The sequence below is a fragment of the Bemisia tabaci genome, chromosome 3 (genome assembly GCF_918797505.1).
Source record: "Bemisia tabaci chromosome 3, PGI_BMITA_v3".
Classification (NCBI taxonomy): Eukaryota; Metazoa; Arthropoda; class Insecta; order Hemiptera; family Aleyrodidae; genus Bemisia; species Bemisia tabaci.
In genome coordinates this window covers 48,420,116-48,441,459 of record NC_092795.1, presented here as the reverse complement: position 1 = coordinate 48,441,459, position 21,344 = coordinate 48,420,116, and the positions used below count along the sequence as shown (strand labels likewise).

At 39.1% G+C, this 21,344-nt stretch overlaps 1 protein-coding gene across 1 annotated transcript; it reads left to right on the top strand.

The window, feature by feature from the left end:
- The first annotated feature begins 1,908 nt into the window (after positions 1 to 1,908).
- LOC109030544 (vitellogenin) lies at positions 1,909 to 19,369 on the top strand. The gene is made up of 21 exons (XM_019041545.2): positions 1,909 to 2,036; positions 3,834 to 3,860; positions 4,929 to 5,074; positions 5,823 to 6,365; positions 6,902 to 8,295; positions 8,705 to 8,873; positions 9,425 to 10,035; positions 10,389 to 10,605; positions 11,162 to 11,405; positions 11,724 to 11,976; positions 12,527 to 12,824; positions 13,183 to 13,414; positions 13,806 to 13,955; positions 14,359 to 14,516; positions 14,846 to 14,989; positions 15,344 to 15,514; positions 15,806 to 16,103; positions 16,494 to 16,732; positions 17,122 to 17,406; positions 17,820 to 18,593; positions 19,165 to 19,369. Exons 1-21 carry the CDS (start codon positions 2,006 to 2,008, stop codon positions 19,309 to 19,311), a joined length of 6,531 nt encoding a protein of 2,176 aa, XP_018897090.2. The 5' UTR covers positions 1,909 to 2,005; the 3' UTR covers positions 19,312 to 19,369.
- The last annotated feature ends 1,975 nt before the right edge of the window (positions 19,370 to 21,344 follow it).

The window sequence follows — 21,344 nt, the reverse complement described above, 5'->3', positions numbered from 1 at the left end:
AGTGACAATCTTTAAAAGTTGGCAACGCTGTTTTTTCTCCATTAAAATCATGCAGAACAATCTATTCCTGGTGAGGCAGCTTGCCTCACATAAAATCGATATTTTTAATGGATTTAAATGGAGAAAAAACGGCGTTGCCAACTTGCAAAATAGCCATTGATTGCATCACTTGGACTGCATTTTGCAATTTGGAGCTGTAAATTCTGTCTCATCTGAAAAAACACGTATGTGCATAGGGAAACTAATGGCACATACGTTGTTTTCCAACTGGGCTAGAGTTTATAGTTCCAAATTGCAAAATGTACTCCACTTGTGCGAAGTGATCTACTTTTTAGCTCGGATGTTTTCTATTGATCGTGGTCCATAGAAAAGGAAGGAAAATCAGAAATCTAAAAATGTTAATTATAAGTCAAGGATTTACTTAACAGCTTCTACAATGCGTGAAACGATGGTAGATGACAAACCTTTGATGGCATGTTACTGAAAAAGGCCTTTCAAATTAGATGTCCAAATTTAATCGTATGTTTTCATAGTGCACGCTCTCCTTTGAATGTCACGAACAGGCTTCTTTGAGATGTGGTACGGCAAACACCACAGCAGTCCATGAAATGCAAAAACGAATGTTTCCTCGCCTCCGTTCGTAGTTTGCAATAGAAACATCCTTTAGGCGGAAAATACCTGGAAGTAAATCAAATGTTAAAAAACCATCAATCAAATGTAATTCAGGCGTAAAGTTGGAGTACTCCCCAGCAATTTTGTACCTTGGGCGTAAGAGATTAGTAATTTGACGTATTTCTGCTTAACGGAACCAGAGACAGGTGGGAATGAAGGGGTGTGTTCATTAGTCGACGGCCGTAAGAATGAATGAGAATTATAAAGCGCCAGTGACGTCAGCGGCGACGTAGCCGCTGCTGCGGTCGCCCCTAGTCCTCTTTAACTCATGAGCCTTGTCCACGACGCTATTTTGCAATGCCCATGGCTCAAGAGTGCCGCGTGCACTTGGCGCTTGGTTCCGTTTGGTAGAGTGTAAAATCGCGCTTTTCCATTCCCTCAAAGGGATCAAGCCCACTTTAATGTTGGGTCTTATCCAGCTTTCTAGAGCACAACCCATCTTTCCCACTCGTCTTTCGTACCGCTTAGCAGAAACACGTCCAATTTAAATGCTTCTTTTTTCAAAACAGCAGTTTTTAAACTGCGGAGTGCAAACCGACATGCTTGCATCTAGTTTGATTTAATATTGGGGGGTTCCTTGTCCCAATTGTGTTCGTTAATACTGCTCTACATAGCGCTCTCGCATCAATGACTCAATTTTGAATTTTTGTACACTATGAAGCCTTTATATATTTTTTTTTTAAAAAAAATATGTAAGTTAGACATGGTTGCAAAAACAAATACAATATTTTCGCCACAAACGCTTCAAATGTTGAATTAATTGTCACTCAACAGCTTAAAACTTTAACTTTTTGAGAGTAAAGCTTTGGATGTAGATTTTCCGACTGTGTAGCCTAAATAAATCCTGAAAATATAAAAATCCGAGAGCAACGCGAAAAAATTCCAGTTTCGTTGCAACGAATTTTTCTTTTTTATGAAAATTTATACATTTATAAAGCTAAAAAAGAGCTCTTAGTAACGATGTATTCGACGTCAATTACCTAAATTTCATAGCTACTGGAGGAATAGAAGTTCATTTCCAATGAATGACTGCAGAGAAATTTCTAAGATACACAAAAAAATTCAATATTCGACGAATGCTTCATCAAAAATTAAAAGCCAATACCTCCCTCAAAAGCTCAGACTTCAAGCTTTTGGTGGAATGCTCGGAATTTTTTAAGTTCCATTGTTATCAAGAAAAAACTTGCTGGTTCCGCTGATTCGCGCGGAAAATGAATCGGCAATCATACGCTCGCGCAAGCGAAAATGCTTACTGATCATTTTTCAAAGTTGTATAAAAGCTCGGACTGGGGAGCTTCAAATCACTTCGAGTCAGATCCTTTCTGTGATCATCATGTGGACTCCAGCGCTGTTGTGTTTTCTCGGTGAGTTTCTCATTTTGTGACTTTTGGATATAGTGAAAAAGTGATCTTCTGTCGAAAACTACTTCAGAAGTTTCGGGTCAAAAATATTTTTCCGTGATTTGCCGCAGACTGATTTTCCCAATTCGATAATTGTTCTAGTTTCGCAAACTAACGATGATTCCGACTTTGAGTCGAAGTCATTCAAAAGCTCTCTAGTTATTTATCCGTATCAAAGATCGCGACGTGAAATAATCTGTTCAGCTATTCCAAATGAGGGAATCCAAAATTTGCGGACCCGCTTTAAATCTTTAATTTGTGGCTCTTATTCCACGCCTCCGTGATCGATGTTTGAGCTTAACTCTCTAATGATGATATTTCATGTCGTAAGGTTTACTTTAAATCTGAGGTCTTAATGTCCTATTTGAATGTTCAAAAGCTCTCTGTTCAGTGGTCTTTTCAAGTTTTCGAGGGTTTTTCTTGTCTCTCCTGTTACTTTACGTGCTTTACAGTGGTGTGGCGTGAATTGCGATGTATCGATTGGTATGCCATTTAAACCTATGGTAAAGAATCGATTTTTGAGGTGTTCGCTGCGAACACCCTGTTTATCGATACTTTTCCATAGGTTTTAATGGTCAATCAATCGATATATTGCAAATCACGCCACGCCACTGGTGCTTTAGATAGATCCCCTGGAAAAAAGAATTAATATTTGCCCCAGATATGATAATTAATATTAACTCTTCACGAAAGTTCGACTCCCAGGCCACGGTTGCAGAGTTTTCAGCGGTGTAATTTTTGTCGTGTTGGGTCACGCGATAGAATTTTTATATATTGGAAGGAAACGTCTTACCAGTGTCCTCAAGAATCAATCTCGTATAGTCAGTCTCGGCGGCGTGAAATGTGTCCCATTCTCGATTGTTGGAGATTTCTAAAGGCTTGACGGGGTCGCTACCGCTCCTAGTAATTTTGATCCTAAATTCCGTGCCCTGCAGGAGGTGGATTAGAATTTTATGTAACTTCATTTATCCTAGAAGCGCGTTTATTGATCGGGAAAATTTCATACTGCCATAGCTCCGGCTTCATTTGCATTTTTGACGCTGTTTCCTCCAAAATTTTAGTAGAGCCAACTATTATTCTCTTGTTTACTTCTTCTTGGAACTTGAAGTTTCCAATACGGTTTGTTGAAAATAAATATCTAATTGGGGGAAGTGCAAGGGGCTTCATATTTTTCTCCAGCACTTCCTATGATTGATACATTAGTGGATCCAGTAAATTGGCAATATTGTCATTTCTCCATTTAAACCTATGGAAATGTATCGATTCTTGGAGGGACCAGGTGCTCCGACAAGAATCGATTATTTAGCATAGGTTTAAATGGAGGAAATCCGGTGTTGCCAAATTGCTGGATCCGCCTCTGGATTAATACGTCATGGGATACGAAATTAACATCAAAGGAGGGCAAAAATTATATAAGAGAAGGAAATTGGATCCACGTGACACTTCAGGGCCGTTCCAAAAAATTGTGTGGCGGAGGGGGGGGAGGAGATCCAAAAGCTCATTTGATCAAGAAGCTCCTTCAAAATTTTATGCCTCCAAATCGGTTTGATCAAAAAGTAGGAGGGGGGCCAGGCCCTTTTTTGGCACTCTGTAGAAACGATATATGGAGCTGTTATAAATTAACTCTGATTTGAAATAAAAAACTTTGCGGCAGATTACACCTTAAAAATGACTTCTTCAAATCCTACAATTTTATTCGTGCCATTAATTACCACACTTTATCCTTGACTAATCTTGAATTTTTCTATTGTTTTGTTACAGTGGCAGCCGCCAGTTGCAGTCAATATGGTAAGTTCTGAATTCAACATAATTCCTAAAGTACTCAAATTTTAAAGAACAAAAATTATAATTTGAATGGGCAAATATAGTGCAATTTAGCGATTTCAAGTTAACCCTTTTCAATGTGTTCCGTAAAAGACTTACGCAAACACCTCATTCCTCTTAGCCGGGTAGGGGGGGGGGGCGGTAAAAACTTAATTAACTTTTATTCAATTTGTTTCATTAAACGTGATCAAACTTTTTATTTTTAAGTAACTTTTTACTAATTTAAACTTTTTATAACCGGATCAAACTTTTTGTTAATTTAATTTTTAGTGGTTGTTTTGCATGTTATTTTCTTTGAAAAGAGCCTCTCCATGATCATGACAAATATATCGAGGGGGGGGGGGGGGTCTGTGACTGTATAAAAGTTGTATTTATTGCTATAACAATCCTAGTAAGCTTGTTCAGTGATTTTTAATTATTGAATTTCTGAAAAATATAGAGTGCACATGGCTCTCAATAATTTTTCCAGATTTGTTGAGCACTCTCTGCTTTCCACAAATGCAAGAATCTAAAGTCACTGAATAAGCTTATTATGTATTTTGTACAGAAAAAATTTGAATTTATTAAGATCGTACTTTTGGATTTTGAAAAAAGTGATGTGTTGGTAAACTCACATGGTGTGGAAAGCTTTTCTACCATGCATCATCCTCATTCAATATTCGGTGCCAAAACAGAAACTACGCTGTGATTAAAATTGATACGCTGTGATCAAAATTGATAGTTTCCAGCCACACCACATCATGATTCTATTCTTTACCATGAAAGTCGACAGCTGAGTCATTTTCTTACAATTCTTAGGCTAAATTCTCAAATAAAAAGATTTCCTGATATGAAAAAATCCACGGGAGTTTTCATTTTGTGGAAATGTAGGAAATGGGAGAGAGCGAGATAGATGAGACACAGTCCTCGCTCGAAAGCAATCTAATTATTAAGGGACTCAACTTTTCAGAGACCTCTTGCGTTACCATAATGTGGAAAAATATAGAAGTTTTCTCAATATATTTAAATCATTGTAAAAATTATTCTTTTCAGGCTGGCAAAACGGAAACGTTTACAAGTACGACGTTAACGGACGCACCCTGACCGCCCTTAACCAAGTTGCCGACCAATATGCCGGAGTCCTCTTCAGAGCCAACTTCATCGTCCAACCTCTCTCCAGTGACAGATTATCCGCCCAGGTGGGTCTTACTATCCTCACATTAAACGGGGTTTCACTCTTTTATTTCTGCGTCCCTGAAATTGGGTTTAAGTACGTGTTAAAAAACCCTCTCTGTTGTAAGGCGTATAAACTAGAATGTTGGCAATCATTAGCATCTTCTCGTCTTTGTCTTCGATGGGAATAAAAAATCAATACAATGACTAAAAAATCCCCTATTCTCTTTACGGCGAGCGTTAAAAATAGTATTTAATTTACTGCAATTTCAGTTTTTTTACCATCGCAAATTTGTGTGGATGCAATTTTTCATCAACCTCGAGTTCTTATTTAGATGAGGTTAGTTTTGTAAAGCATAGAGTGGAGGGGGGGGCTACTGTTTCCTCAAGCCACTGAAAACCATCACACTCCTGTGAAGTATGGATAGACATCCCCCCTTCCCCTTCCTTTAAGGAAAATTTTTGTTAGTTTATGAAGATGTAAATACATTCGTTTTAGCTAATTTTGAAGTAACGGTTCCTGCGTCTTACATTCATTTTGGAACTGTAATTACGGGTATAAATCATGGTACCATCGCAACCTTCTTTTTCTTGTTTATCTTTTCTATCTTCCTCTGATTACGGGTTTCAAGGTTTTTCTCCAAGTCAGGAGTCAATAGCCATCTGAAGACAAATTAAGTGCTATTAGGATAGGTTATGGATCGTATAGGTTATAGGTAGTCTTAGGGGTACTATCACGACCCCAGTAATGATTATGGTTTATTTTGTTTCCAGATCCAAAATGCCGAAATCGCTCAAGTTCACACTGAACTCCCTGCTGGTTATGAATCTCACATTCCCTCCAGTCAGTTGAACTACAAGAACATGCCCCTCAGCGAACAACCATTCGAAATTAACCTGAAGCAAGGAGTTGTCTCCAACCTTCGCGTTAACAAGAATGTCTCCGACTGGGAACTCAACATCATCAAGGCTGTTGTGAGCCAAATCCAAGTTGACACCCAAGGTCAAAACTTGAAGAAATCTAGCCACAACCAACTCCCCAAGGAAAACAAGCCCTACGGTGTTTACAAGACCATGGAAGACTCCGTCACTGGTGAATGTGAAACTCTCTACGATGTCTCACCTCTGCCAGAGATTACCCTCCAAACTAGACCCTGGTTGGTTCCTTTCCCCAAGCTCCGTGAAAACGGACAAGTCATCGACATCGTCAAGACCACCAACTACAGCAAATGTGAAGAACGTTCTGCCTACCACTTTGGTATCACTGGTCTCACCAACTGGAAACCCGCCAGCAACCAGATGGGACAGTTCCTCTCCGTAAGTCTCAGCAGTTATTTTTGCGTTACCTTCTGGTGCCTTAAAGCTTGCGGATGCTTTAAAGTCAATAAATTTTATTTACCACTGCTTTTTATCATAGTTTTACATTGATTAAAAAAGAACCTTTGAGCAATTGATATAACACTCCTGATATGAGAAAAAGTATTAAGTAAAATGGACGCGTGACGTCTTCTCTGATGGTAATTTTGTTTAATTTAAAAAGAAAAAGGAACGCCATTCTCTTCAAAAATAATGGTGACTTTATCCATCCTTGTGCTACTACATGTTTGTGGCCAGTATTTGATCTCCAGAAAATTTGGTAATTCGAATTCTTAGTAAGTAATTTCAGAAAACTGAAATAATCATTTCTCTTGATTTTTGCTTTTTAATTTCAAATGAAACAATTCCCTTTTATTTTTGCTCATGGAACTGAATCATAAAATTTGACTGTAATATAATCAAATCTATTGTTACTACAGCACATCTCTTGCGTTTTATTAACGCTGAAAACACTAAAATTTATTTATTTTTTTCAGCGCTCCAACATCAACCGTGTCATTATCTCCGGCAATGTGAAACAATACCACATCCAATCCTCTGTCTCTACCAACAAAATCGTCATCAGCCCACAGATGTACGAATCACAGAAGGGAATGGTTGTCAGTGTCATGAACTTGACTTTGGCCTCCTTCCACCAATCCAACGGATCTCCTCGTATGGTCTCCAACGCCCGCAAGATCAACAACTTGGTCTACGACTACAACGCTGCCTCCCCAAATGCCGACGCTCAACACTACAACAACAATGGTGCATCTAGCAGCAGCTCCTCCAGCTCCAGCTCCAGCTCTGACTCATCTAGTTCCAGCTCCAGCTCTAGCAGCAGCAGCTCCTCCTCCTCCTCTTCCAGCTCAAGCAGCAGCTCCGAAGAAGACCAATACTACAGAAGACACAACAACAACAACCGCAACAACAACAACAAGAACAACAACAACAACAACCGCAACAACAACCACAACAACAACAACAATAACGCCAACGACAACAACAATTCCGCCAACAATAACAACAACAACAACAACAATTCCGCCAACAACAACAACAACCGCAACAATGACGAGAACGTCTCTCGCAGTCGCTCACGCAGAGATATCTCCCAATACAAATACAACAGTTTTGAAAACAACAACAACAACGACAACGAAGACGAAAAGAATAACAGTGGCCGCAACGGACACAACGGACACAACGGAAACAACGGACACAACGGAAACAACGGACACAATGGACACAACGGAAACAATGGACAAAACAACAGCAATGGCAGCTCAAGCAGCAGCTCCAGCTCTAGCAGCTCTAGCTCTGGCTCCAGCAGCTCTGAAGAAAACAACTCCCGTTACAACAACGGTAAATTCGCCAGCTTTGCCCGCCACAACGGATCTGGATCCTCCTCCTCCAGCAGCTCCCCCGACTCTTCTGACTCCTCCAGCTCCTCCAGCTCATCCAGTTCCTCCAGCTCCTCTAGCTCCTCCAGCTCTTCCAGCTCCTCATCCAGCTCTGAAGACAACAGCTCCTTTGGATCTTCCGTCTCCAGCAGCAGCGAAGAGGACTATGAACCACGTCCAAGCATGTACAAGGCTCCTCAAACTCCTTTCTTCCCCTACTTCATCGGAAACTACGGTAACAGTATCCAATCCGCTAAACAAGTTAACGGAGTTGCTCTTGCCCGTAAGCTCGCCCAAGAAATTGCTGAGGAATTGAACGACCCACGTCAAATTACTCAAAAAAGCACTTTGGCTAAATTCAACATGTTGGTTGAGGAACTCAGAACCCTGGACGCGAAACAAATGGAACAAGCTTCCCAAGAGCTTCATTTCAACTCCGCCCAGGCCTCCAGCCACAGCCGTCAAGATGCTCTGAAATCTCTCGCCTGGTTAGTATATCCTAATATATAAATTGATAAATAGAATGAAATTGTGAATTAACCTCTGTACTAATGGCAAGGGGCGTTGGACCATTTGAAAGGTGTTGTACTCAATGCTTCGGGAAAATTATAAATTATTTTCTGGGGTTTGTCCCCGATATATTTCAGATATTGAAAAATCTCCCTTGGGTTTGTCGTGATATTTCGAATTAACTTGGTTTTTTTTTTAGAATTAAAAACTCAATTGGAATCACAAACAAATTCTTGCCTTAGAACTTTCTCCTTTATATTTTTTTGGAAAGAGATGTTATCTAGTTCCCCGTGTATGGAGACTTTGAGTTTGAAGCGCTCTATTATCATTGGCTAATGTTCAGGAATATTTTTAGTTAACCCTCAATTTTTTTAACTTTGCCTGCAGGAAATCCTTCTGTGATGCCTTAGTTGAAGCCGGTACCGGACCTGCCTTTTTGCAAATCCAAAAGATCATTGAACACCAACAAGTCTCCGACGCCGAAGCCGCTCGCATGATCAGCCGTCTTCCAGTCACCGCTCGTTTCCCAGACAAGGAATACATGAACTCTTTCTTCGTAAGTATTACTTCTATCTTGATATTTCCCTACTCGGATTCGGATAACACCTTGAAGAAGCAACGAGTGACGTTGGAAACTTTGTCGGAAGACCGTAGAACGTTCCTTTTCTTATTTTCAGTTTTGAGGCACTAAAAAAACAATCCTAAATCATAAAGTGAACACTTATCTTGTATTTTGAGTGATTTTTTAGTTGAAAAAAATCGAATTTTTTAAACATGAAACTGTGCAACTCGCAATGGTCAAGGATGAAAATATTCTTCCAACGATCACAATTCCTTGATAAATTTATGAATCAATACTAATTTAGATGTAAATTCGATCCGTGAATAATGGCTCATAATGATCCGCATATCCGTTTATTAACATTATACCATTGTGGAAACTTTGAATTGAGGATCATTTTACAGTATAGTTTTCAATTTTTCATAAATAGAAGAAAAAGTGCATTGTTATGAAGTAATTTTAGCGTTGCGTCCAAAAACACATTTCATTTTGCATCATGCTAACAAAATTCTAATTTGCACAATTTTCTTTTTATTCCTTTCCAGAACTTTGTCAGATCCAACAATGTTCAACACCAGAACCAACTCAACGAAACTGCTCTCCTTGCTTTCGCTGAGCTTTGCCGTAAAGCCGATGTCAACGCCAGAAACGCCCACAACTACTACCCTGTCCACGTTTATGGACGTGTCCTCCCAGAGCATGCCAAGGCTGTTGCTCACCAATACCTTCCCTACTATGAACAAAACCTCAAGAGAGCCGTTGCCAACGGTGACAGCCGCAAGATCCAAGCTTACATCCGTGCCATTGGAAACTTTGCTCACCCCAAGATCCTCGAAGTTTTCGAGCCCTACCTTGAAGGAAAGGTCCCAATCTCCAACTTCCAACGCACTGTCATGGTCCTCTCCCTTAACGAACTTGCACGCGTCTACCCCAACCTTGCCCGCAATGTCCTCTTCAAGATCTACCAAAACACCCAAGAAAACCAAGAAGTCCGTGTTGCCGCTGTCTTCTTAATCTTCGGAACCAACCCATCTGCCCAGACCCTCCAACGTATGGCTCAATTCACCAATGAAGACCAAGACCAGCAAGTCAACGCTGCCGTCAAATCCGCCCTTGAAAACGCTGCCAAGGCCCACTCCGAGTCTCGTCAAGAACTGTGAGTATTATCACTACGTTTGTACATTTTTTAAGAAACAGTTCATTCATTAAGAAAGGATGCAGGAATCGAAGGAACAGGGATTGAGGAGTTGGGGTAACATAAATGTTCAACTGATTCCATTACAATGGTAATGGAGGTGTCCTTTGATCTCACGCGTATTAACGTGAAAGTCACAAGATATGATTTCTATTTTTCATTTTTATTTATTTTTTTATTTATCTATTTCATTTTCTATTGTTTTTGTGAAACCATGGTTACATTTTAAAATTGACTTCACAACGCATGAAATATGATTCTAAAAAGTGTACTTGTGAGAGGTAAATCAAAATTTTGTTTTCTTTTCATTTCAGCGCCCAAGCTGCTCAATCCGCTATTGCTCTCCTCAGCCCTAAGACTTACGGTCTTCAATACTCCAAGAAATGGCTCCGCGACTACATCGTCAAGGAAGAAAACCTTGCCTACAGAGTGTCTGCCGATATGATCCAGAGTGAGGACTCCTTAATCCCCAACCAAGTTTACGTTGCCCTTCACCGTTACCTCGGTGGATTCGCTCAACGTGTTGCCAGCGTAAGTCTCCTTAAATCTTTTAAAACAACAATTCCTCTCTTAAAAATGTCTTGGAAGCTCGAATTTACTTTACGCACTTTTCAATTCGCTCTCTTGAGACACAAATATCCGTGAGGATCTATTTTTTCCAAAATATTCAATTGTTCTACGCGTCAAAAAAAAGAAAAAGAAGAGCACAGTTTTGTATGAATGATACTTTCTCCTATCCTGTCGTGAAGCAAAATTAAATGTGTACACCATGATGTTTCCCTGTTGGAAATAGGATATCAAAGTCTCAGAAATATTTCAAATAATTTTGTACTACTGCATTAATGAGGAAAATCGAGGGGCTTGGATGACAAGGCGCATAAGTACAGTTTTTGCTATTTCCAGAAACGCGTGTTTGAAGTTTGAAATTACATGAATCCTTATGGCGGAAAGAAAGTACAAACTGACATTTTGATGCTTAAAAATCAGAAGTTGGGTGCAAATATGTCATAGAATATGAATTGAGACTGCTGTGATTACTGTTCGCTAAACGAATTGGTTAATGAGAATTCAACTTTTTCTTTTTTAGTTCAGAGCCATGACCTCCAGTGCCAGTGACCTCGTTGAAAAGATCCAAGAACAGTTCACCAATGGAGAAGAATACCAACAACAATCCGAAATGAACCAGCAATTCTCTGCCGAACAAATCTTCAGACAGTTCAACATTAAGCCTGACTACCCACAAGAAGTTGAAGCCCTCCTCCAATACACCGTTTTCGGAGCCAAGCGCTGGGCCTTCTTCGACGAAGAATTCTTCAACCAAATCCCAAGACGTACGTGACTCATTTTTCTACATCAAAATTGCGAGTCTCTCTCGCGGCCCGATATTTAAACTCTTTAAGTTTCGATTTATATCAAGGAGAGCAAATACAATCATTTTTAATTTCATTCAGCATTGTATTATTCTTAGAGAGTAAGTAGATCCGATGAAACATTAAAGCTGGAGAAAAGTAAATCGAGCGGCTGTTAAGGAAGTTGTGCCATGAATATATGTGGACTCACTCTCAGAAATTTTTCAATTTTGAGCTCTGATGTGTCAGACCCCTGATGGAGTTAACTCTTTAATGCATCCTTTAACGTTTTGTTTGTAGGTCTGAACGATGCTCTCTCTAAGGTTCAAAATGGACAATCTTTCAACTCCACCAAATTCTACAACGACATCTCTCTCTCCCTTGCTTTCCCCACTGCCACTGGTCTGCCATTCTCTTACACTCTCAAGGTCCCCACTCTCGTCCAAGCCGGTGGAGAAGTTCAAGCCAGAGTTCAAGGTCACAACTCCAACAACAACAACAACCTCTTCCGTATCCCTGAAGCTGTTAACGTAACCGCCGAAATTGAAATTGTGTAAGTTTTCGTTCCTCCGCAAAGTTCCTTAGATTTTCATTCCAGAAGAATCAAAACATTCAAACCTTGATAATTTCTAGAACATTCATTCCTGACCATATCTCCAATATTTTAACCATTCTGCAGTACCTGAAGTATTAGTTGGAGAAATTTCATACCGAAAAAGTTCGAAGATTCGTACAGATATTTTGCTGGATTGGAATTGGCTGGAAGTTGGCGGCAAAACTATACATATTTTCACACCTACTTTAGTCGGCTTTCACAGATAATTCAGTACTGCTTCATGTGTAAAGAGAAATGTTAGTACGTGGCATACTACAGCATGATTTAGGATTCTGAAATTTTTGGAAATAAGCTTTCAAGTACAACAAGTATTAACAGTTTGATTAATTATGAGCCAATTATTACGTAGTTCAATATGTTCCAGCCTAATTATTCACACTTTTAAGTGCTCAAGATGATATTTGCAATGGTGTTTTAATTTTGAGAAATTATCCAATAATTTTTTTACTTCTTTCGTCATCTTTTCATGCCTCTCTTTTTCAAACAGTTACGCCACTGAATTGAAATCTGAACTTGGATTCGTCACTCCATTCAACCACGAACGTTACGTTGCTGGTCTTGCCAAGAACATCTTTGTTAACATCCCAGTTAAGGTCGCCGCCAATGTGGACATCGCCAACACCAAGGTCGAATTCTACATGAAGCCCATGAACAACCAGAACGAACAAAAAATCTTCCACTACGGATCTTACCCTTACACCGCAATCCAAAACATCTTCGACTTCCGCCCCCTCCAAGAAAACGAAAACACTAAGTACATCTTCGCCAACGAGAACAAGAACAAGGTATGAAAAATTGCTTGGCTAAATTAATTTTATGAGTGGACATTACGAGAAAAACCAACAATTAAAGTAAGCGAATATTATCTCATCACACCAAAAAAACATCCGGTACAGGATGGCACGATGCACAATACTAGATGTATTAATGGAAAATACCAAAGAAAGTATTCGTTTCAATTAAAATTTGCATTAGCTTTTGACTGAAATGATGATGAATGGTGTATTTTTTGTCTCGATGGACAATGTAAAATTTCCGTGCAAAGAAATGTTCTGTGGCACGAACATTAATCTTTACAATCGAAAAAAATCTTCCAATTCTTAAGATAATGGGAATTTCAATTGATTCATGATTCTTTTCCAGTTCGAGAAAGTCTACGGTGAAGAAAAGACCGGTTTTGCCTTCCGTTGCCAATACAAGGGTGACCAACAAAGCTTCCAATTCGCTGACTTCTACAACTTCGCTAAGCGTAACGATTTCTTCTCCGCTGCTTTCTTCCCATGGGCTGAAAAGACCATCCAATACAACAACTTCGATGTCTACTATGACCCAGCTAGATCTGCCGCCAAATCCGCCAAGTTCGCCTTGAACTATGGTAAGTAAATTATTTCATTCTTTTTCACTGCCTCTAAGATATAGAACTTTGGAGAAATTGATTTTAATCTAATGACCACCTAATTAAAAGTAAAAAGACAATTACTCTTCGGTGAACATCGATATCAACAGTCTCCGCTTTTCTTTGAAAGTTTGTGTTATAATATATCTTGATCTTTCTAAAATTCAAAATATCATATTTTAGTTGCCACTACATACAGAAAGGTACACTCCTCGCGCCCCTCTTACACAAATGTAATATTTGATAAATTTACGTCATACTTTCTATAGCAAAATAAATTTAATCCTAGTACTTTTTTCAACTGTTTGGCGTGACTACTCTCTTTATGTACATGAATGTCACTACAGTATTTTTTCTCTGAATATTACAGCCAACAAATACGCCAACAAGGAAAACAACAACGAAGGTAACTCTAACAACCACAACAACAACCAAAACGATGCTGTTCCATCTTCCTACCAACCTGACAACGAACAGAGAATGAACCAATTCGCCAGCCGCGCTCAATCTGGAGTTCAAAGTGAGTAAAAATTGTTTTAACTACTTTCGAAGTATCAAAGTGCCTATCATTGTATTTCCTTGTATATGGGCAATTATAAAAAAAAATTGTTTTGTTCGACAACCACCCCATTTCAGCAGGGAAGAATTTTTAGATTATTGAATTAGGAGTGATTCTCCCCATGCAGCAATAGTTGCAGCTATCGGGTATTTGAGAATGTTTTATTTTAAAACTGTAATTTCGTTTTCAGTTTTAAAATAAAACATTCTCGTTCTACGTTATTCCTTTAATGTCGAGATAATGCCTTAACAATGCAATTGTGCATCTCTCTTTATGTTTTATTATCGTCACTCCATACTTGTCTTGTCTCTATTTTTAATAAAACCTTCCGTTAAATCACCTGTTGCTGCTTATAAAATTTCAGGTGCCAACATCGATGTTATCGACATCTCTGCTCAATTCTTCGGACAAAAGAACGCTGATTACGTCGCCACTCTTGCTTACGCTCGTAGCCCAGTCGCTGAAAAGGCTCGTTTCCTCTTCTACGCCGGTGCTAACAATGCCAACAACAACAAAAACAAGGTATTACCGGAACTTATGCAAGCAGTTTATTTTCAGTGCTCAAACTCCTCCAGTTTAGTTCTTTTGTCAAAAATAATGTTTTCTCAAAACAGCCTTTCCAGCTAGTTTTCATTACTTAGAACTCGCAACTGACGTGTCTGTCCCAATAATCGCATCAGTTGCTTACGGGCCGCGATAAAATTAATTTTTGACCCAAAAATTTTTTGTCCCTTGAAGTAAAAATTTACTGTTACAAATCACAGATCAAAACTTATGTGCACTCTCTTCTTTATTCAATTGCAAATTAGTCTTCGTTTTAGGTCAATAATTAATCCAATTTCGTTTTTCAGGTTGCTGTTGACGCCACCGCTTACATGCCCAATGTTCCTCTCGTCAACGCCGCTCAAGCTTTCAACGCCGACGCCAACTCCCGCCTCTACGCCAACGTTAAATCTGGAGAAAACCTCGACAATGGTGCTCAATTCCAATTCCAAGTAAGCTATCACGTTAAGGTTGTACTATTTCTTCGAAAAAAATTAATTGTAGCACTTTAGATCCTCATTAGTACTCCCCACTTTCCCTCTCAAAAGTACTTAAAGGCGTTGCGCCCCTTTGACATGAACAGCTACCATGTTTGGACAACTGAGATAATTGCTTTCTTCTTGATTTGAACAGTGAGTTGAAAATTATTGGATTTCTGACTCCTGTCAGGAAGTCTTACATGGAGTTCGAGATAACTTCGGATATTAATTTTAATTTCTTTCTTTTTGCGCAATGAGACATTTAAGTATTCTTTCTTCATATTCTTTTTTCCTCTCCTGCTCAGCAATTAATCTCTTGATTTACAGGCTAACATGAAACAAAGCCAAGAGTTCCGTGACTACTTCCGTCAAAGCCAAATGTACAAACAGTGCTCTCAACAAATGGAACAAGGAGAATATATGATGCCTGCTTGCCGTAACGCTACCGTTGCCGCTAACAGATTAAACGAAGCCCACTTCTCCATCAACTTCGACAAGGTGAGTGAATATACATGTATTAAACAGTTTCACTTCCATTATAAACAGGATATATTCCCTTGATATAGCTCGAAACTCCTGTAAAAAAGAGGAATGTAATACAGGCAAAAAAGTATCGCGATGTAATCAGTTTAAGGTCACCTAAACTAAGTAATCGAAGCTGACATAAAAATTATTTCAGCAGCTCTGCGTATTCTCCAGATTTCCTTTTCTTTTTACCTTTTTGTGCTTGTTTTCATCCAGATATCGTTACTTTATTTAAGGTAATTCAAATTTCCATATTTTCTGCAGGTTTCTGATGCCGTCAAGAACTACACCTACCAAGCTTTCGCCTACGCCCGTCATTTAGGATACCAATACCAGTCTGAAAACTTCGGAAACCCCAATGGCCAACACAACAAGATTGATGGTTACTTCAAGTTCTCCCCTAAGTTCGACTTCGCCCAGTTCTACTTCAACGCTCCTTCCGTAGCCGCTTCCTTCAAGAACGTTCCAGTTCACCAATACGTCGCTGACTTTTTCGCCCCCCACCCCGTCTACTCTGGCTTCGACCGTCTCATGCAGGACACTTTCCAAGCCAAATACCAAGGTAAGGATTATAGAGGCAGCTTCGCAACCATTCTCACCGTCATCATCAGTTTCATGAATTCTATAGACTTTTTGAAGCGTTACAGCAATTTTATAGTTCATACAATTACATTTGATTTGTGATTGAAATTGGTGAGATTTGACTTACCTACGGGAGATAAATTCCACATCACGTGTTAGAAAGTCATCTTGTAACGTAGAGGGACGCAATATAGCTTTTCTTCGATGGTTATTTTCATAATAATTTTATTATTGAATGACAATTATTGCGCATTAAAAATGTTATGAAACCCTCTAAATAAGCATGCCATCTTTCAACTTGAGCTGAAAAATACACTCTCTGAATTTACATACGTTCCATCGTCATGATCTTGAATTCCTATTATTTCAGCTGCTTGCGTTGCTGACAAGATGCACGCTACCACTTTTGACAACAAAACTTACCCCCTTCATATGCAACAAAACAACTGGTATGTCCTCATGGCCTACGTCAACAGGAACAACTACTACAACAACCAATACAACAGCTACTTTCAAGGAAACAACAAGAACCAATACAGCTACAGAGACTACAACCAAAAGAGATTCTACACTACCGTCTATGCTAGACAGACTAGCAACGGCCAAAAGGTAAGTGATCTTTCCAACATTCTAACTCTTGAATGACTCAGCATTCTAAAAACAATTAATAAAACGAAACCATTGCTGAGTTGATATAAATGTAATGCTGTCTTAATTTGATTGCTTCTATAAATGTTTGGCAATCGCTTTCATTCGACGTAACTCGTTCACTTGATTTGTATTGAACTGTTTTAAATAACTGCATTCTTGTCACTGTTTGGTTTGAATGAAAATACGTCAAAATTAACTAGGGAAAAAATACACAAATGAAAGCCTAATACCTAAATAAAACAAAATAACGACAAACAGAGAATTTTAGCAAATGATTCGAACGACTAGAGCAAAAATAGTTGATTGTTTGATTGCATTTGACAGTACCAACATTATCCATATTACAGGAATTGAAAATTGTCCTGAACAACGGAGAATACGAAATCTTCATGCAACCAGCTTCCTCTCAAGCCGGTCTCCACAGCTCTAACTCCGGAAAGAACAACGCTGCCATCAAGGTCTTCATCAACAAACAAGAACAACAATTCAACGACAAGCAATTCACTGACTTCCACGGACACAATGGAAAGATCTACGCTCAATTCTACGCTCTCCCTGATGGTGCTATCCGCTTCTTCGCTCCCCAATCTGGACTTCAAGCCATCTATGACGGAGCTCGTATCAAGATTCAAGTGAGTATAACCTCTATTCTTGCAGGCAATTGAAAGCCAGGTCCACTCTTTCGGTTGGACATCAAAACATTGGATCCGAAAAGATTTTTCCCGTAAAAATGGAACTTTTCCCTTCCAAAGCTCTAATTTGTACATTCAAACTCTCCTAAATAGTATTGTGACTTAATCTATAAGAAAAGAACTTACCGATGGCTGTGAGAATGTAGTGTTTTTTAGTTTAAAGGCCATTAAGACACTTTTTCTCCTTAAATGACATAAATGAAGGAATTTACAATTGCAAAATACGTACAAGGAATGTAGCCGTGACGTGTGAAGGAAAACTATATCATGTAAAATGAAGCATCGTTAATTACAATGCTCTGAAGTGCTGATTATCGTGCAATTCGGTAACTTTCACCTTTTACTGCTTTCAGGCTGCCAACCAATACAGAGGTGCTGTCCGTGGTATGTGCGGAACCTACTCCAACCAATACGCTGACGACTTCACCGCCCCTCAAAACTGTGTCTACAAGAACCCAGAAGACTTCGCTGCCAGCTACGCTGTCATTGACTCTTCTTCCCCCTCTCAAGTGAAATCCCAGAAGGAACGCGCTCAGCAAAACTTCTGTGCCCGCAAGAACAACCAATTCGGAAACTACGTTAGCCGCAGCGACGCCGGATACGGATACAAATACAACAACAACGACAAATACTACGAATCCGCCTACAAGAACACCAAATACTACGACCCCTCCAACTCCCAGTACAACAAGTACTACAAGAACAACAAGTACGCCAAGGACCAGGACTCCTCCTACTCTAGCAGCAGCTCTTCATCTAGCGACTCTAGCAGCAGCTCATCCAGTGACTCCAGCAGCAGCTCCTCTTCTTCCTCCCCCAGCTCATCCAGCTCTAGCAGCGACTCCAGCTCCTCTTCCAGCTCTTCCCAGTCCAACGACAACAACCGCAACAACAACAACCGCAACAACAGCAACAACAACAACAACCGCAACAACAACCGCAACAACAACAACAACAACAACAGCAGCAGCAGCCAAGAAGCCAGTTACGAACAGAGAAACCAAAACGGACCCTCTATCCGCAAACTGTACCGTGCCATCAACCAAGGAGACGACATGTGCTTCACCATCAACGCTATCCCAACTTGCAGATACCCAGCCAAGCCCGTTGGAAGCGCCAAGAAAATGGTGAGTAGCCAGTACTTGGCCGTTACATTCTTTGGGCAAGGCGAGCTCTATACTTAATTTTTAGCAGCACGCAGGAACACGTGTAGCATTAATTTTCAGGGCCCACATAACTTTTTCTGCCGAAAAGTAAATTTCCTAAACGGTGCCCATTTTTAATTCGTCTCTGAATTAGCCAATTGTTTACGTGTGGCAAACGGCTCATACTTATAAACTTATAAATTAATGCGCACATTTATCTTTTGACCAACACCAAGCCTCATACATATTTACGAATTAAAAAAATACGTAATTTCAAAACGGCATCAGTTGGTTAAATTTATCTGAATTTCATTCATACGCTTGCGACATGTTTATCAGCGCAAATCTAGGGCTCACGTCAAAAGATTCAAGGAAATTAAATCATTCCGACATTTTGAAGAAAATGAATCAGCATAATTTTTCAGAGGGCATGAAATGTACTTTTTTGTGCTAAAGAAGTACAATTAGAGAAGAAAATCATATCAACTTTATTAGATTTCTACCAGTAATAATATGTAACCGATATACTTATTATTTTATCTCTTCCTTTCAGGTTGACTTCTACTGTGCGCCCAAATCCAGCTCTGAAGCTCAACACTTCAGCAAATTGATTGCCAAGGGTGCTGCTCCCAGCCAATTGTCTCTCAAGAAACCAAACCAAAAGTTCGAAGTGAACATTCCCGAATACTGTGTTGCCTAAGCAAACATACAATGTCTTTAAATTAGTTTTTTAGTTATTAATAAATATTGCAAGCATATTCAAACTTTTTTCATTTACCACCATTTAATTGAAACACCGCAATATTGAGCCATTGAACATCCCAAAATTAGGTACTTTTAAAAGTAACTAACTCCTGGAAGAATGATATATATTCATCATATGCATAGTCATGTCACCAATGGTTTTTAAGTCACCAAAATTCATCATAGTACGTCAGTTTGTATGAACAATAACTGGCGACTTAAAGATGGAAACTTCAACCGCAGATGTCCGTGTTCGCCTAGTTTCGAACAAAACAATTGCAGTTCTTAGAACTGCTTCAACTAATCAAAGTAATATACTGAGTTATGTGACGGAATGTATCTGAGCATATATTATGCTAGAGTATTGCTTTTAAACCAAGCTTAATATTATACCATTCCATTATATACCATTCATACCGTTACATTAGAGCGCAAAAAATATTACTAAGATGTACAAATCAATCCTCCTCAAGCACCAAAATTAAAATACAATATACTGCTATCCATATCATTCGTTGAAAAAGCTCAAACTTTCATACATGATTGATAGTCAGAATAATATATACTTCAATTACTTTTTTACAATATTTGATTCATCTATATAATAATCTTTAATATCTATATAATCTGAGAGGTATATTTTTCCAAAAAAATTCAAACTTTGATTGAATCTAATGGCGATAAACCGTCTCTGATAATCTTATTGAAAAATATACAATTGTTTCTCGAAAAATTCATATTTCACAAAAAGAATCTGGTATATACTTTGACCATTTATGCGGCGTTTTTCATGAGTGCAATGGTCTAGATGAGTCATAACAGTCATAGAGTTACAGTCTTGAGAATGAGATGAATAACACTACCGATTTCAAGAAAAAATATTTCATAGTTTACGAATTATATCGAGTCTTGTCGTCTGTAAAAAATGGAGTTTTTAAAGTTAATTTTGTCATAAATTTATTACTTTAATAATTTGTAAATCATTGATGAGGACAAGCAGCCCATGACACATACTTAAAGGACCGTCCAAAAATTACGTAAGGCTCTCAGGGGGAGGGGGGTCTCTAATAACCTTACCGTGCCTTACGAGGGGGAGAGGGGAGGGTGGAGGGCTGAGCCTCCCGTAAGCTTTCTAGCCTACGTGTAAAGAAAATTCAAAAATCCATCTTTCGTCAGGTTGATAATACATTCAAGATGAAATGGAGGAAATCAGCACATCACCGATTGCTGACCGATCGGCCCATGCTCCTGTCATTTCCCTGGATTCCCACTTCTCCACTCCGTTGGATGATGAGTGGTCACTTCATCCTCATGTCAACTTTCGACTTTTAACTGTCCCAAAGACATGAAAAAAATCTTCAATTTTGCTCCAAGTACTTTTGTTTATTAAATTAATTGTATCATTCACACATCCTATGACCTTACTCCAAAAATGTAGTCTTACTACTTAAAATTTTGGCCTAAAAAATTTCATTGTTTTTCTAAAATAAACCGTAATGCATAGATCTACGACAGTTGAAAAAGAGAGGGGGGGGGGATCAGTCGAGCCTTACGTAATTTTTAGAGGAGGGTAAGATATGCCTGACGGTGCCTTACGAGGGGGAGGGGGGTCTGAAAATGGGGAAAAGTGCCTTCCGTAATTTGGACCGCATTTTGCAATTTGGAACTATAAATTCTGGCTCTTCCGGAAAAACACTTATGTACATAGGGGAACTATTGGCACATACCGACGGTGAAACTACCAAACCACGTATCTCGGTTTGCGACCTCGCAGACTTCCTGTCATACTTTATTTTTTAAATGAAAAACTATTTAACGTCCAGCCTTGAAAATTTCTGTGATTTTTCCTCTTCGCGCGGAGAAAATTCTGTGAAAATTTCAAGGAATGATATTGATTTGGTCTACTTCCAAAAAATAAAATGTGAGCGTAGATTTTTAAACACCGCACACGAGATACGTGGTTTGGTAGTTTCACCGTCGATACGTTGT